At 38.5% G+C, this 16,665-nt stretch overlaps 1 protein-coding gene across 4 annotated transcripts; it reads right to left on the bottom strand.

Annotated features, from left to right (window-relative positions):
* Positions 1-3,182: 3,182 nt before the first annotated feature.
* On the bottom strand, positions 3,183-15,962 carry LOC129778230 (zinc finger protein ZFP2). 4 transcript variants are annotated; one of them, XM_055785007.1, is made up of 9 exons: positions 15,687-15,962; positions 8,521-8,947; positions 7,944-8,472; positions 7,589-7,883; positions 7,334-7,519; positions 4,271-4,361; positions 4,068-4,202; positions 3,902-4,001; positions 3,183-3,837 (listed from the first exon to the last, which is right to left on the bottom strand). In XM_055785007.1, the coding sequence occupies exons 2-9, from the start codon at positions 8,869-8,871 to the stop codon at positions 3,740-3,742; spliced, it is 1,785 nt and encodes a 594-aa protein (XP_055640982.1). In that variant the 5' UTR covers positions 8,872-8,947; positions 15,687-15,962; the 3' UTR covers positions 3,183-3,739. The 4 variants fall into 4 exon arrangements, with proteins under 4 accessions (XP_055640982.1, XP_055640983.1, XP_055640985.1 ...); XM_055785008.1 differs by having other exon boundaries at positions 7,944-8,463; XM_055785010.1 differs by having other exon boundaries at positions 7,944-8,463; positions 8,539-8,947.
* Between the last annotated feature and the right edge of the window lie 703 nt (positions 15,963-16,665).

The raw sequence follows: 16,665 nt of genomic DNA, 5'->3' as shown, positions 1-16,665 counted from the left end.
TAGTAGGTACATGTATATATGCATACAAAAACGTAGTAAGAAACACATAACGTTCCGCATAATGAGGCTTGGTTTAGTTGGAGTGGCATATTTATCCAAGGACAAAGCGACAAAAGGAACCTCTTCAAGAGCAGAATGTGATGCGGTATATCAGCTTTAGTAAACAGAACATTGTTGTTATTCACCTATGACCACTTTGCCCCCAAACATCTAAGTAATATCTATGCTAATAATCGCTGAGATTAAACAAAATATCAGTTCATCTCCCCTAAAATATGTGAACAATCGTTCAAACTGATTATTTGTCCAACATATCAGATTAAATAAACTAAACATCTCGAGAAATTCCTCAGATAGAGAAATATTCGTGAAGTGCGTTAACGTCCTGAGTGTGCTTCTGGATGCAAAGCTCACATACAAGAATCACATCGCATATATCGTTAACAAGGCATCGAGGCAATTAGGCTTTATTCTTCGAACGACGAAAGCATTCACAGACATTTACTGTCTGAAGTCTATTTATTGTGACCTCGTTCGTTCCATATTGGAGTGTTGCTCTGCGTGTATCGCATCGAAAACGCGCAACGACGGTTTATTCCCTTCGCTCTATGTTTACCACCGTGGCGACATTCCCATAGTCTACCCAGCTATGAAAGCCGCTGTCAGCTTATCAACTTAGGCACTCTGGAAGTGCGTAGGAACACTGGTGATAGCTAACGTTTAAACTTCAAGAATCGATTGTCTTGCAATTCTCCAAAAGACCAATCTTTTGGCTCGCCCAAGGCAACTTCGGAATGCTGCGCTTCTTTGGTTTCCCACCCAGCGAACGAATTATAGTGCCTACTGTACTGTTACAGACCTGCTGCGCATTTTCAACAGTGTAGTTTCTATGTTTGACTTTAACTTGTCTCGTGTTTGTATTAAGTGCGATTCACATACAACATCCACGTCACGTTCACGTTCCGTCCCGTTACGTTGCGTCAATTATTCTTCCAAGCAGTTCTTATGCAAACATTCACATACACCGGCAACGGCAACTTCGACTTGCCGTTGCTGGTGTATGTGAATGCTTCAATAGAAATTGCATGGAAGAATAATTGATGCAACGTGACGTGGATGTTGTATGTGAATCGCGCTTTAAGCGGAATTTTTTAATGTTTTTTAGACCTTAACATTCGACGAATTTCTTAGGCAATGCAATTTTTTTTTAAATGTAAGATTATTCGAATAAACATAAATAAATACCAAGCGCACAGAACTACGGCCGAATGGCTATCGAGAGAGAAATTTCTGTTTTTATTTACATTTTGACATACGACAGCTCATAGTCAATAGTTATACTACCATCCATAGTCAATAGTTATACTACCAAACGAGCAGGTGACCACTTTGCCCACCCTCCCCCCTCCCCAAACAGAAAGAGATTATTTGGTTTATTTAGTCACCATGACAATAAATGTCGTTCTGGAATTTTGTATGTGATTTGGTTTCGCTCGCCAGTAGCAAAAGTTTCTCTACTAATGTGCGATTCACATAGCACGTTACGGAGAAGAACGTCTACGTTCCGTCAATGTCTCCACCAATTCACACATGCAGTCAATGCTTCCACCAGCACCGTCACGTCAAAAGCCAATCGAATGATTTATTTAATTTTATTCATGGTGTCGCCACCTACAACAATTTTAAATTGCAATGCCCTCTTTCAAATCAGCATGCCTAGAATCAGTTCTAAATTTTGAAAAATTCAATGAGAATCATTGAAAACCATTGAAAACCAACCCAGACAAAAACGAGCCGTCCGTCTCCGTCAATTATTCTTTTCTACAAATCCTGCCGGTCGTTTTCGTTGAACGTATGCTGAAGGGTCGTTACGTTGCTGGTGTATGTGAATGTTTTCATGAGAATTGCATGGTAGAATCATTGACGTATCGTGACGTGAACGTGACGTGTATGTTGTATGTGAATCGCTCTTAAGGATGATAGTCACGTCACGTTACGTCAATTATTATCCCATGCACTTCTTATGGAAACATACACCAGCAACAGCAAGTCCAAGTTGCGAAGTTGCGAAAACGTTACTATAAAACCCTGAGCATCGAACGGAAGGAGAAATGCGATCAGAATGGATGTTCTATTATACAAATGTAACACAAATTTCTGCACTACTCAAGAATTAATCAAGCAAACGAAACCAAATTTAGCATATGGAGGTTTTAGGGTGCAATAAATGTTTTTATGGTGGTTGGACACTCCTCACCCCTCTCTGAGGGGAGGCTGCCATACAAATGAAACAAAAATTTCTGCATAATTCAAAAACTTATCAAGCAAGTGGAACCAAATTTGGCAGGTATGGGTTTTAGGAGGCAAGAAACGTTTCTAAGGTGGTTAATCGCTCCTCTCACCTATCTAAGGGGGGGCTACCAATCGAATGAAATACAAATTTCTGCATAACTCGAGAACTAACCAAGCAAATGGAACGAAATTTGGCATGTGGAGATTTGAGGGGACAATAAATGTTTATATGATGGTTCGACATGTATGGTGACTGCCATACAAACGAAACACAAATTTCTGCATAACTCGAGAACTAAACTAGCAAATAAAGCCAAACTTGGCATGTGAGGATTTTTGTGTACGAGAAATGTTTCTTTGATGGTCTGACATACCTCCCTCCTCACCTCACATAAAAATATTACACATACCAACCATATTAAAAAACTAAACACGACAATTGAAAATATAATAATAAGATAAGCTTTTTTAGTCCATTTGATGTTTGCTCTAGCGAAATTGATCTTTGTTGGAAAGTGGAAATGGATTTTCAGGTGCGCCCTCGTGCTTGGAACAACAGATCCACTACATTTTCGCTTCTGGAAAAGCTTATTTTTTGGGTGTTCGGAATTAATGAAACCGTCACAATATTTCTTGTAATATTTATTACGAAAAATGATCCTTTTTGTATACTTACTTCAAATAACAGAACAAACAAATGTGATTATGTACAGTGAAATATTGAATCTAGTATATTTCTTCACCACTAATTTGTACGGTAGCTGTTAACGCAAACGAAAATCCTCAACAGACGACTTGACTTATATTACAAATTTAATTGACAGAGGATTCAAATGAACGAAGGTTGATGTGTTGTTCCCTAATTGATAGAGGAAAGAAGTCCGTACATGTCTGGAAGTATATTTCAATTCTCTGTATTTTCCGTTAATCATCGCCGTATTTACATTTTTCACTTAGAATACTACGATTTGCGTCTTTTGTATGTGTGTGTATATATATAAATCTGTTCATTTCATCGTTTACACGATTTCACAGCGAAGGGTTTCTGATTCACATCCTCTTGCTGACTGTTAAAACTACATACTATGATTGATTCTATCAAACTACATCGATATTTGTTTTAAATTTTAATTCTGTAATTTAAAAATTATCACTATTTTTAATTTTCCCGAACTAAAGTGAATAACTACAAAAATGTGTTTTAATATGGCTTCGTAAGATGGTTGTTGCGTTGAGGTGAGCTTCGGAATGAATGTCCATCACTCATTCGTGGGTGAGAAATGTATCATTTACATTAGGGCCACTATCTCCAACTGAAGAACCACCAACGATAACTGTTTGTTACTCACTAGTATAACAAAACAGAAGGTTTTCACCGCCAAACGAAATATAGCTCAGTTTATTCCAGTTGTGTGCATACCGCGTTCTCTGTTATTTATGCGGCTTATTACATTGTATTAATTATCACTTCCCGTGGTTTGTCGTCCATCTCGATGATTTCCTCCTTGTGGACAACTTGGTTCTGATGCAGCGGTGCGGTTTGTCCTATAACAAGATTTTTTTTATTGACTTCTTTCCACTAAAGATTTCCTCGACCGTTTGAACATACCATATTTCTCATGGATTCCACGGTGTCGCTTGAGTGCAAATCGGTCTGCGAATGCTGCCGAGCAAATGTCACACTTAAACGGTTTGAGACCAGAGTGCACCTATGGAATATACATAATTTAGTTGAATCTTTCACAGGTTTTTCATCGATTAGAATCGCAAATCACCTTCTCATGGTTCTTCAAGTGAGCTGCCTGGCTGAACGCTGATTGACATCGGTTGCATTTGTAAGGTTTCTCTCCCGTGTGGATGCGTCGGTGATTCCAGAGGGTGGCATGGCGGGCAAATCCTTTGTCACACACCTGGCAAAAAAGGCGAAGTGTTGTTAGAATAAGAATTTCGGAATGCTATTTCAGTTCTAATATGTTACCTCACAGACGTACGGTTTCTCTCCGCTGTGTGTTCTCTCGTGATTTTTCAGGTGGGGTGACTGGGAGAACTGCATTCCACACGTACCGCATCTAGGAAGGAAGAGGAAACATGTATAAATTGCTCTGTCACTCTAGACTGAATTACTGTATCATAGACAAATTGTTCCAGTAAACTAAATTATTCGCAAATAGCGAAATACCCAACTTCCGTGGATGACATAGTTACGATTCGCTGCAACTTAGATAACCTTCATTACATCCAAAAATCTTGAGCAGGAAGCCAGAAATACACTTTCGATCATTTTAGTCACTCGCATATTCAACGCGAACAAACACTGCAATGAGGATTCCTTTTGAAAATCAACTCCAGATCCAGTTGCATCTTGGAATTGGTTAAAGGCACAAAAAATGTTTTATATCAAAACGCAAATTTTAACACAAAAACATAAAAAAAAATTCTGGTCGTTTGTGTATGGTTCAAAAACTCGAAAAGTTTGGAACCAATTGATTTTCCATATGTTAAGCTTCAATTGAAAATCGAAGATAATTCCGTTACTGTTTTGACGAATTTTGGTATTTTTCTTCGAATACCCTCAATCAAAGTTCGGATTCTCTGTTGGTCAACCATTTTATGCTGAGATCACTTCATGTCTGCAGCAGGATGCAAGTCACTTTGGCACCCTTCTTCAAATTCTCCAATACAGTGTCGGACAAAACATTAAGACAAATGCTCGAGCAAAACAAAAATGACAGAACTTTAAAAAAATTATCCAATCCAGTGCTTCAATATGTCTTCGAGGCACCCCTAAATCATGTCCGATTGAGCTGAAATTTTGCACAGGTCATTTTTTGGCCAATAAACGAAATGTACATGGTCGATTCTTTAAATTCGATAATTATTTTCTTCCATGTCTTCATTGCCTCTCAGGCAAGTCCCAAAAGGTCGATTTTCGGCCGAAACTTTTTTTTCGAGATGACACCGGATCTCGACGTTTCATGCATTTTTAAGTCATTTGGCATCGAAAAAAAAATCAATTTTCCAAATTTCCTTTACTCTCCCCCCTTGGAAGATTTTCGTGGATGAATAAATCAAAACTCAACTTTGAGGCACCCCTAGATCACGTCCGATTGAGCTGAAACTTTGCACAGATCACTTTTTTGGGCCAATAAACAAAATGTACATGGTCGATTTTTGAAATTCGTATTAACTTAACAATGTGTTTTAATGAGATTTTTTTATATAAACAGATTTTGTCGCTTGATACACTTATGCGATTATTCATATAACATGAGACATTTATGCGAACAATAGTTCTGATACTTATGAACAATCTTTTCCAACACACCAAAGTGTTACAATGGCAGACAAATGACCACAAAGAGTTAATGACCGGTTGAACAAAGTTTAGGAATATCATAATCGGTTTAGTCATAGGATCGTTTAAATGACAACTGCCTGTTAATTAACAACGAAAGCCCTCTCGTTGAGTTGCGTTCAACATTTTTATAAATCAAGGTATCTATGTATGCACTGTAATAAATTCAATATTTAAAATTGAATTTGAAGAAAAAATCTGTAAATTCTGTATATACATATTCTGTTTCTGAAATTTGGCGAAAAATCTGTAAATTACAGAATATTCTGTATATGTGGCAACCCTGCATGAAGCCGTGCCAACTTCGAACGTTTTTCTTCGGGTCTATCTTCATTGTATCGTTGAAGTGTACGGAACACGAATCTGTTTCACCGTTTTCCCGCACTTAAACAACGCGACAATTAGCACACGTTCCACGTGTTTTATTTATTTATAATGATACTACATCCCATTGAGAGATTAGATCTTCTTCACAATGTTTCGCCAATAAACCCGATTCATGGCTGTATTTCTCCAACTCACTACTTCTTTTCAAATCCTGGTCCACCTGATTCTTCTTGTTCCCACTAGATTCGATGCGAACACCATCTTTACAGGGCTGCTGTCCGGCAACCTTGCCTTGCCCATTGCACTCGTCCAGCATTGGCAACTTTCTAGATACTGGATTCGTCGAAGAGTTTGTGGTTCATCCCCCTTCTCCATATTCCGTTTTCCTGCACACCAACGTTTATCGTTCTGAGCACTCGGCGTTCGAAAACAAAACGTGTTTGTGAGTCCTTTTCGTGCATTATTGAATTGAAAAATTCAATTCGGATGTATTCTACAATTACTTATTGACAAGCGTTGTTAGTCCATTTGATGTTTGCGGTAACGAAATTGATCTTCGTTCAAAAGTGGAAATGGATTTTAATGTGATAAAACGCCCTCCTATATCTCTTCTATCCATATAAAAAAAACATTAAAAAATATAAAAATCGATCGCCGAATGTGTTGATAAGAGCAAAACTCGAGAAAGAAATTGTCCGATTTAGGGCTGTCTTCATTCTATCATATTTTCTGTATCAAACATTTATTCCATGTAACGGAGAAACACGTTCTGTGCAAGTGGATGAACAATCTTGCAGGAGAATTGTGTCTGAAGATAATCTGATATTATAATGTCGAGTTTTTGTAGAAGCACTGAAATTTTTTAGTAAAAAATAATTTTAAATGGTAGATAAGAAGATCAATCAATGAACTGTTCTGCGTCTGGAACGTGCGCTTAGTAAGAAAACGTGGATGAGATAACGAAAAACAAATTTTGGGCAGGACGGGTCAACTAGTGTACATATAAAACAACTTCAATTTGTCCAAATCAAACTACCGAAACTGATTCTGATTCTTCCAAGATACACTGCTACATTCGAGCTAAATTTTGACCCACTAACAAGAAACCGAGGGAAACTGAAACAAATATTGTATTAACCCAAAGTATGAAACCCAAAACTGAAGTATCAAGAAAGATTGTTAATCAAAGTCATATGAATGAAACTGAATTTAATGTTTAGAAAAGCTTGACACTTAACATTACTAATGTTAGATTAAAGCTGAAAACCGACAATAAATAAGTTCAAAGCTCAACTCGTTTTAATAAATCGAATTTCAGTCAGAGACGTTCTTAAAATAATATCAAAACACTCGACTCACTTGTAGGGCTTCTCTCCCGTATGGATTCGCGTGTGATTTTTCAGATAGACCGCCTTTGCGAACGCTATCCCGCACACGTTACACTTGTAATTCTTCTCGCCAGAGTGCAGCTTTTTGTGCGACCATAAGCTGGAATATCGCGAAAATCGACCTCCGCAGGTGTTGCACGTGAATGGTTTCTCTTGCCTAAAACCACAACAGAAATATATTAATCGTCGGATGAAGCACAATCCCACCCAATGCTATCCTACTCACGTTTGATGCTGATGCACTACGTTGTTGTTGGCATGCAGATGTTTCTTCTGGTTGCCCACAATAATCACACCCGAACCGTTACATTTGTTGCACTTGGTCACCGTGGCCATGTTGCGCTTCTTGACGGGATGTGTCATTATCTGGGCAGGCGCCATTGCCGCAAGTTCCGTTTTGATGGTGGTAATTTGGGGCGGCATCAGCGACTCCATCGATGAATTACTGTTGGACGCAGTGGGGATTTCGCCAATTTCGAACTTTATGTCTCCATCGGGCGCCACGAAGATCTGCGTTGCCGCTGTAGAACAAATGTTAGTGAATATCTAGGACAGTGTGGTTACGACGACATTTTACTTACTTCTTGCCACGTTGTGCACATTATCATTGCTTATGCAGGTCTCGCAGCGGATCAACTTGGGTCCTTTACGTTTTGGGTTGTTTTGAATTGGGCCTCCGCAGGTTATACATTTCTGAATCTTGTCAGCTTTCACTTGGGTTGTGACTTGTACTATTTGCTGATGATGCTGCTGCTGTTGATGTTGTTGCTGTTGCTGCTGTTGTTGCTGTTGTTGTTGCTGCTGCTGCTGCTGTTGTTGTTGTTGCTGATGCTGCTGTTGCTGTTGTTCCAAATGTTGCTGCTGAGGAGCCGGATCTAAAGTTTCAGTTGCCACAATCTGGATCTGTCCAAGATTTTGTCCTGTTTCCGAGATGATATTTTGAGCTTGGACCAGATTCTGAGGCTGCGTTACAACAGTGATGGCATCGGACGTTGCTTCGCCATCCTGGTTGTGGGTACGTTTGTGATGATTCAGTAGAGTCAAATGATTGAACATCAGGCCACAGACATCGCACTTGAAGCTTATGTTGGAAATTGTATTCTGTAATGACTTTAGTTTATTACTGTTTAGTGATTTTGCTTTGCAGGAAAAACCTACAGTAATTGGTTTATTTACCACCAATTGTCGTCCGTCCACGGTTATTCCGGTGACCCCGTTCGGGATCTGCATCTGGTTGACGAGGGCACAGTTCGCGTAGCTGAAGGGCTGCAAATATTGCACCGTTTTCGTGTCGTCCGCCAGCTGGGCCAGGTTGACCGTACTCAGGGCTTGCGATGTGGGCGTTAGCTTTTGGATCATGTTCACGTTCGCGTAGAAGGTGGAAAACTCGGGCGTTTGCTGCGCTCCCTTCTGCGTGTCGATTTTGACCTGCTTGTTCACATCGGTGGTGGTCGTTTGATACTGTATCCCGACCGGCGTCCCGGCCTGGATATTGTTCGTAGTGAACATGATCGGCCCGGTGAAGGCCCCCGAGGTCTCAATTTTCGTAGCTTTTGGGGTAACTGGTCAGCCGAAGAAAATGTCGCTGTGATGGTGGAAAATGACTGTCATTATTTCAATGAATAATAGCTGATCCAGCAAACGTTGTTCTGCCATATTAATTCTTTCTAGTGAATATTTTGAGTGTTAAATGAAACATATAGGGCCTGATCACGATCGTCACTTCACGGTGGAAACGAAATGATTTGTATGCAAGGTTATATGCGCTTAATTTCGTTTTCACCGTGAAGTGACGTTCGTAATCAGGCCCATATAATGCATTGTAATCGAGTGTGATCAAAGAAACAGAACGAATGAAAAAAAATGAATGAATGTGTGTGTAATGTTCCTTGATTCAATGTATTTCATTAACGTAACTGACATGTTTGATCTCTTAAAAGTTAAATGTAAAGTGAAAAAAAGTAATATATTTTTGTCGTAAAGTAGAAAAATGAATTGCTTCAATTGTTGTCTTTCTCTATAATATAAATTCATCAGCAGACACAAATTTCGTTCAAGTTTTTTCCCCACTTGCAGAGAATGTATTACCTTTTTACATAGAACCCATTTGAAATGTAGAGCTAATTTTTCATGCTCCTGGGCTAGTCACTTAGAATACATTCAAGGCGTATTGCTTGGCATACAAATCTCACCCAAGTACTACTAAAAATGATGCAAGTAATACTAAAATGGTAAGGCGAACATTGGGAACGTTAGTGCTATTGAAGAAGAACATGGAGAGAGTTGTATGAACGATGTGCGTCAACGATGAATTCCAGATTATTGTTTTTTCTTCGAATCACAATTTTTCGCGTCATTGTGCAGACGGCTTCTATGATTCTAACAACGCTTGCGCATTGAATCTACACACGTACTCTCCAGCAAGTGTTTTATCAGGATTGATGACGAAAGGGTGATTGTCATTTTGTAAACAAAGCAAGTGTGATTTGAAGTATTAATATAATTCGTTGTTCTCATCCAAAAATACTTCCAGCTCGCCGGCGATACGCCTGGCTTTAGATGAAGCGAGGTTAATTGCGAATGTGTAGCGGACCTAGCATCATCTGTCATTTAACAACATAAATAAAATCGTTCTGTTTGAAAAATGAATGACGGTTAAATTATTTGAATACTGTGAATACTGTGTTTATACAAAAATACTAAAATCACGATGAAAAATAGGGCATGGGAGATTAAATTTGTGGTTATATGAATTGTTTAAAGCCAACATTAAGAAAAAACAACATTCAGATTTTTTTTTGCAAAGGACCACTCTAATCGATATTAAATATATAGTACTCGGTATCCTAGCGGTATCGTATAAAGTTTACAAACTATTCTCATGCCTACCAAGTTTTTTGTGCATAATTTCATCAAAATCGGTTGAGTCGTTTTGGAGGAGTGACATCGTGACACGAGATTTATATATATACAAATCCGTAAGCTGACACCCGCTCGGAAATCCTTCAGTTGTTATGCGATGTGAGATTCACCGTTTTAATGTCGCTTCAAGTCGTTTTCAATTGATGGGAAGCAGATTATTATTTGTGCTAAGTAATTCAGAGGAATTATTCGTTGCGTTAATAATTCTTCTCCGGATCAACAAAATGGTATGTTAATAATTTTCAACAAATGATACCATGTCCAAGAGTAATATGCTTACTGCTTAATGGCTCGAAAAATTGTTTCAATAACTTAAAAATTGCTTCATAAACAGGCAATTGAAATCATACAAATCCGTTTGTAAGTTGGCGCCCGCTCCGAAATCCATTTCAACAAAGCTTCGTTTGATGTTGGTGCTTATGCTTATTAATTATTGACCCGAAAACTTGTTTCAATAGCTTAAAATTGCTTAGAAAACAGGCTAATGAAATCAGAAATCTGTATATAAACTGGTACCCGCTCGGAAACCCATTTCAGGAGCGTCTTTTGATGTTTGTTGAAACGGACACGGTTTGCTGAGGAGCGTCGAGCGACAATGAAGTTTCTTTGTCACTCCTGCTCTTCTCTCCCAATCCCGTTTCTTTTCTGTCGCCGGACCTAATAACATTTTATTTTTTCAAACGATGAGAGAGTCTTGATCGAAATTTATGTCTGATAATTATTTTAAATTGCAGTGATGATTTTTGGTGGAATTATTATAAAATTTACAGCAAAGTGGTTCAGTAAGGTTCACATATCGAAATGGTCGCCGATTTGAGTGAAAAAAACATCCTTTTTCACCCACAGGTAAAAACAGTTGTGAATAGAAGGCGAGATAATGTTATACGCTCACTTCGATTCTCGCGAGAAACGCAATGCTGATTTCTATTTTTCGGCGAGTTATGATTACCGAAAAATGGTTCCATTTTCAGTGACTTCTTGATGCCGATAATGGTTTTTCACTTCTTCAGTACAGCTGACAACATTGCATGAAAACATGCGATAACATTGGGAGATGAGAGATAGAGATATAGAGAAATAGATTATCCCACATCTCGTTCTCTCTGAAAAAGAATTTTCGGTGAAAAGGAAGAGACGAAAATTTCAACATTGTACAACTCTTCGAAAACTAGATTGATTTACTGAATACTTATCTCGCAGCCGAGCGAGAATTTCGATCTCTGGTAAGGATCAATACTACGTGTTTCAAGAATTCAAATAATATCAAGTAATAATTGTCATTCAAATTATACCAATTCAAAACTGCCTTTAAGGTTGTTAATATTAGGCTGTCAAAAAGTCCTGCGGTATTTTTTTTTAATTTTCATTTGTTCATAAAATTAGTTACAATCATCTGTTTTAAGTCAAATATGCACCGTTTTGTTCGACCACTTGTTCCCAACGAGATTCCAACTTCATAATAACCCTGTTATAGAAGCTCGCTTCCTTATTGGCAAAAAACTCGGATAGCCAATTTTCACAGGCCTCTGGCGTTGTCCTGATGGAAGACAATGCGGCCTCTGTTTATCAAAGATGGCCTCTTCTTCATGAGTGCTACCTTCAAGCGGTCCAGTTGTTGGCAGTACAGGTCCGAATTGAGCGTTTGGCCATAGGGAAGCAGCTCATAATAGATTATTCCTTGACAATCCCACCAAACACACAGCAGAACCTTCCTGGCCGTTAATGAGGGCTTGGCCACCGTCTGAGCCGCTTCAGCGGGCTTCGACCACGACCGTTTGCGCTTCACGTTGTCGTAAGTGACCCACTTTTCATCGCCAGTCACCATCCGCTTCAGAAACGGGTCGATTTTGTTCCGATTCAGCAGCGATTCACATGCGTCGATACGGTTAAAGATGTTTTTTTTTTTTTTTTTTTTTTGCGTCAACGTGTGTGGCACCCATACATCGAGCTTCTTTGTGAATCCAAACTTCTTCAAATGGTTAATAACGGTTTGATGACTTATCCCCAGCTCTTGGCCGATGCTACGGCTGCTACTATGCCGGTCTTTCTCGGCTAATTCAGCGATTTTGTCGCAATTTTCGACGACAGGCCGTGGCGCATCTTCGACCAGGGTGTGGAGGCGATCTGGCGTAGTGGTAACATCCATGCCTCTCACGCTGAAGGTCACGAGTTCAATTCTCACTCCCGACATTCTTCCAAAAATGGAAGTAAAAAGTGACGAACCAGCCAAATGAGTTGAAAATCACTATAATACAGATAAAAAAAAAAAAAAAAATTTTCGACCGGAGCGTGGCGCATCTTCGACGACCTCTACACCAGAACGAAAACGTTGAAACCATCGTTGTGCGGTGGAAATGGAAACTGTATCGGGTCCATAAACTGCACAAATTTAATTGGCAGCTTGAGATGCATTTTTGCCTTTGTCATAGTAGTACTATAAAATATGTCGGATTTTCTCTTTATTTTGCTCCATATTTGCGACACTATAACTCACGAACGACTTAACCAAACAAAACACTGTCAAGGACTATATTATAGCGCGCAAAAATACCTTTCCAACAAGCTGTAGTATGACTCGATACAAAGAATACAACTAGAACTACGCGCTTACAACGACACCTCGCGGAAATACCGCAGGACTTTTTTGACAGCCTAATATAATAGAGAAAAATTGCTTCACGTCACAAAACATAAAAAAACATTTAAACATTTAAAAATTAGAAAACATCATAAAAAGTTCATCGAAAAATTAGGAAAATCAGAAAAAAACACAAAAATTTATGGAAAAAAAATAATTTCAAAGAAACTCAGAAAAAAACTGAAAAATACGAATTTTTGTCGATTTTTAAAAATTTTGACATTGCTCAAACCATTTCACGTATACGGTAGAAATATTTGGAGGTACATACACCAAAACTACTTATCTGTTCTTTATTCTTTGCAATTATTTGACAAACAACGATTCCAGCAACTGGAAGAACTAAGAGGGAAAGTTTATAGAAAAAATAGCATTTCTTAGAAGCCCCGTGAAGGGAAGAATACTTTCGTTAAAAAAAATCAACAAATGGAAGTTGCAGCTGGAACAACGTGAAGTACTTTGTAGTATTAGAACAAATTAAATAGAACGATCATTTGAAATTCCAGAATCATTCTACTCTCATGCCTAATGGCACGTTTACATTGGGGAGATCTATAGCTATTATTCAAGGTATATAAAACTAGAATAAATTCAGCATATGTAAACGCTGGTGAATTTCTCACTGGTGAGACTTCACTAAAGTTGGCCGCAGGATTTGGGAATTGAATGTGTTTGCTGTCAGCAGATGTAAACAACGCTCATTTTTAAATCAATTTTTTTATTAACACTAAACCTACCACGAGGGATCAAATTGGAGTTCTCGAAACGTGAACAGACAGACAAAAATCGTCAAAATCAAAATCATCATAAAAAAAACTTAAGACGAATCTTCTGAAAACTACAGCTCATTGCCATCTTCAACACCTGCTAATCGAAACGAAAGCGATGAAGCTGAATGAAACGTTGATGATATGAGTTGATAATAAACAAATTTTAATAACATTTTCGACATATCAGTAATCACACCTCGCGTGTGAATGGTGTTTATATGCTATTGTGTTAATATGCCCGTTATACCCGCACTTCCCCTACACTTTTTCTCAAATAATATTTATGTTTTGTGGACCTGTTCACGAGTTAATATGGAGCTTCTATGAATGATAGATAATGGTACTCAGTATAAACAAATGATTACTAGCGTGGAAAGATAAGAGGACAGTAACGGTGCTGAGTAGCTACGATACATCGAACACAACAACTATAGTAAAAAGGATGAGACGAGGTGGCACCGTCTACGTTAGCAAACCTAATTTCATTATAAATTACAATGTAACTGTAAAAGAAATACGAAAATTTGTATTTGTGAGTAATACCTGCAGTTCACAACAAACTAATATTATTTAGCTTTCATAATCTTACATGATACATGCAGTGATGCAAAGGTTAAAATGTTTGATTCAACTCAAGAATCTGACCGCTGTCAGTAATCGGATCCATAATTCAGAGAAGTGCATCATTTCTTCTTCCTATATAGTGTTACCATTCACTGAACTATCAATGTAGGATTATCTGTCAGTTCTTCATTCAGTGATTATTAGACATGTTCAAATGTTGCATTGGTTGAAAACACCCCTTTTTATTGATCGTATCAAGATCTGAAAAATATTCGATTAGTTGATGAACGATTAATTTGAATAATCAGACATCACTAGTCTCCATTGATTCCTCTACCAATATCCCTTCCCCTCATCAGAGGCTAATGTCAATACAACATATTCCCGAAAAAAAAACTATGAATGGAAGATGGGAATAAAAATAAAAACGAGTAAAAATTGCCTCCCGCCGAAAACGAAAACATTCCATCTCATACTTTCGTCACTTATTTCCGAGAAAGAGAAGGGACGTAAAAAAAGATGCGATAAATCTGAAAAGCGAGATAGAGGAAAATTTTCGTGCGACATCTTGCACACATTTCAACTGCTGCGAAGAAGACTGTGGTGAGGTGCAAACAATGAAATAGCCCCTCCTCTTCGCACCTCTGACGAAGATATGCACCATTGATATGTGGCATTCGACTACCGCCCGCAACAATTCCCCTCGATGTATCAATTGTTGGAAAAGACTAGCGCACAGTCGAAAACGGCGATGCTCTCTTTTCTAAAAATATGCATATGAACAAAACGCACACACACTGGTTCGTTCCCGAGTGTGTGTGGATGGTGGGTGAAAAAGGGATAACACAAACCCATAGGCACTAGCTGTTGTCACGAGATATTTTTCTGCGTGGCGATGTAACCAGTAGATGAAACTATACCGCCACAATTGAAAAGGGCACATTTTTGGATACTATAATCCCAACTTTACTTCAAATTTATTTTTATCGGAGATTAATAATAAAAATCTACAATGAAAACAGTTATGTTGTACTCCTCAAACTTTCGAAAATTATAATACGAGATATTTTGTTTTACGATAGGCCCTTATTGAAACTTAACGCACTCAATGTAATGCACGCTCACATACATCAACTTTTCAACAGAGCCTTTCGGATGATTTCAAACGGAATATCTAGACTACTCATTTGCAAGAGACGATATCTACAAAGAAAAAGGATTTATGGGCTAAATTTAAGAACATTTTGTCAATGCAATCCATATACGCATAAAATTAATAATTAGTGGGGCACAGAATTTCGCATCCGATCTCAAAATTAGCGCGAGGGGGAAAACGGGAACGCAAATCATGGGCAGCAGGAAAAAGACCCGTATTCCGACCGAGTCCAAAGAGACGCATCAGCTAACAGCAAAATGGCTCGATTCTTCACCTGGTAATCCAGCGGGAAATAAGTTTAGTTTTGTCGCAGGAGCGTTCCTCGGAAGGGAGCCCCCAGTTGAATCCAATCCGGATCACCAGTGGTCTCGCTAAATTTCACTTATTTGTAATTCACTTTTGCACCAAGCACGTAGGAACAGCACTTTTTAATCTTTTGTCTCGCTTTAATGGCGGTCACTCACAAGATGAGATGGAAAGAAAAAATCGTTCGTCACTAGCTACTAGCTCGCTTTGAAGCGTGATGATCGAGTAGATGCGAGAGCAGGCTGGCCACAAAATATTACACTCACACCACTAGACTCTTGCGTTGCGTTGTTTCTCTCCTTCTCGAGTCGTACACTGTATGCTCGACACTCACACTAGAGCAAGCTGCGTAAAGAAGTTGAATAATTCAATTGAATGGCTCTGAATGTGTGTGGAAAAGAGCAAAGTATGTAGCACTCTCCCATTTACTCGAGAAGTGTACAAACGATCCCTCGTGTGGGCAATTTTTCTGGGTTTGAGAAGCAGCTTGAATTTAGTGATGTCTAAATTTCTCATTTATTCGATTATCGATTAATCGTTGGGACATTTTTCAATATTCGATTCATTCGAACAATTCTCGCGTAACTTTTGAAAAGGTCCAATGTAACATTTTCGTCAACTCGAGAAAAACGAAGTTGAAGACCCGAACATTAATCTGCGAATTGTATTGAAAGGTATCGATCTCTATCGCTACTTTCACCACTAGCCGTCAAGAATAACTCTGAAAAACCAATCGTAACTGTTGTTTAGTGATTTGAGCTTAAATTTGAAGCCTAGGAACGAAAAATGTTACATTGGACGTTTTGACTGCCACGTTTGCACATTGGACATATTACGTTGCACGATGCGAATCTGAAACTAACTACTAAACAGCAATTCAAATATCAGCATTTCGTTCTAAAGACATATTATTGTTGTTATCACTCGTTGAATTGCATTGAAATCGC

This window comes from Toxorhynchites rutilus, chromosome 3 (genome assembly GCF_029784135.1).
Source record: "Toxorhynchites rutilus septentrionalis strain SRP chromosome 3, ASM2978413v1, whole genome shotgun sequence".
NCBI classification, from domain to species: Eukaryota; Metazoa; Arthropoda; class Insecta; order Diptera; family Culicidae; genus Toxorhynchites; species Toxorhynchites rutilus.
This window is presented reverse-complemented; position numbering and strand designations above follow the sequence as displayed.

Coding starts and splice junctions, on each gene's coding strand:
- LOC129778230 (XM_055785007.1), bottom strand. CDS start 8,871: ATGTTCACTACGAACAATATCCAGGCCGGGACGCCGGTCGGGATACAG. Junction 8,473..8,520: donor TGGTAAATAAACCAATTACT/GTAGGTTTTTCC, acceptor AATAAACTAAAG/TCATTACAGAATACAATTTC. Junction 4,002..4,067: donor ACTTGAAGAACCATGAGAAG/GTGATTTGCGAT, acceptor TATATTCCATAG/GTGCACTCTGGTCTCAAACC.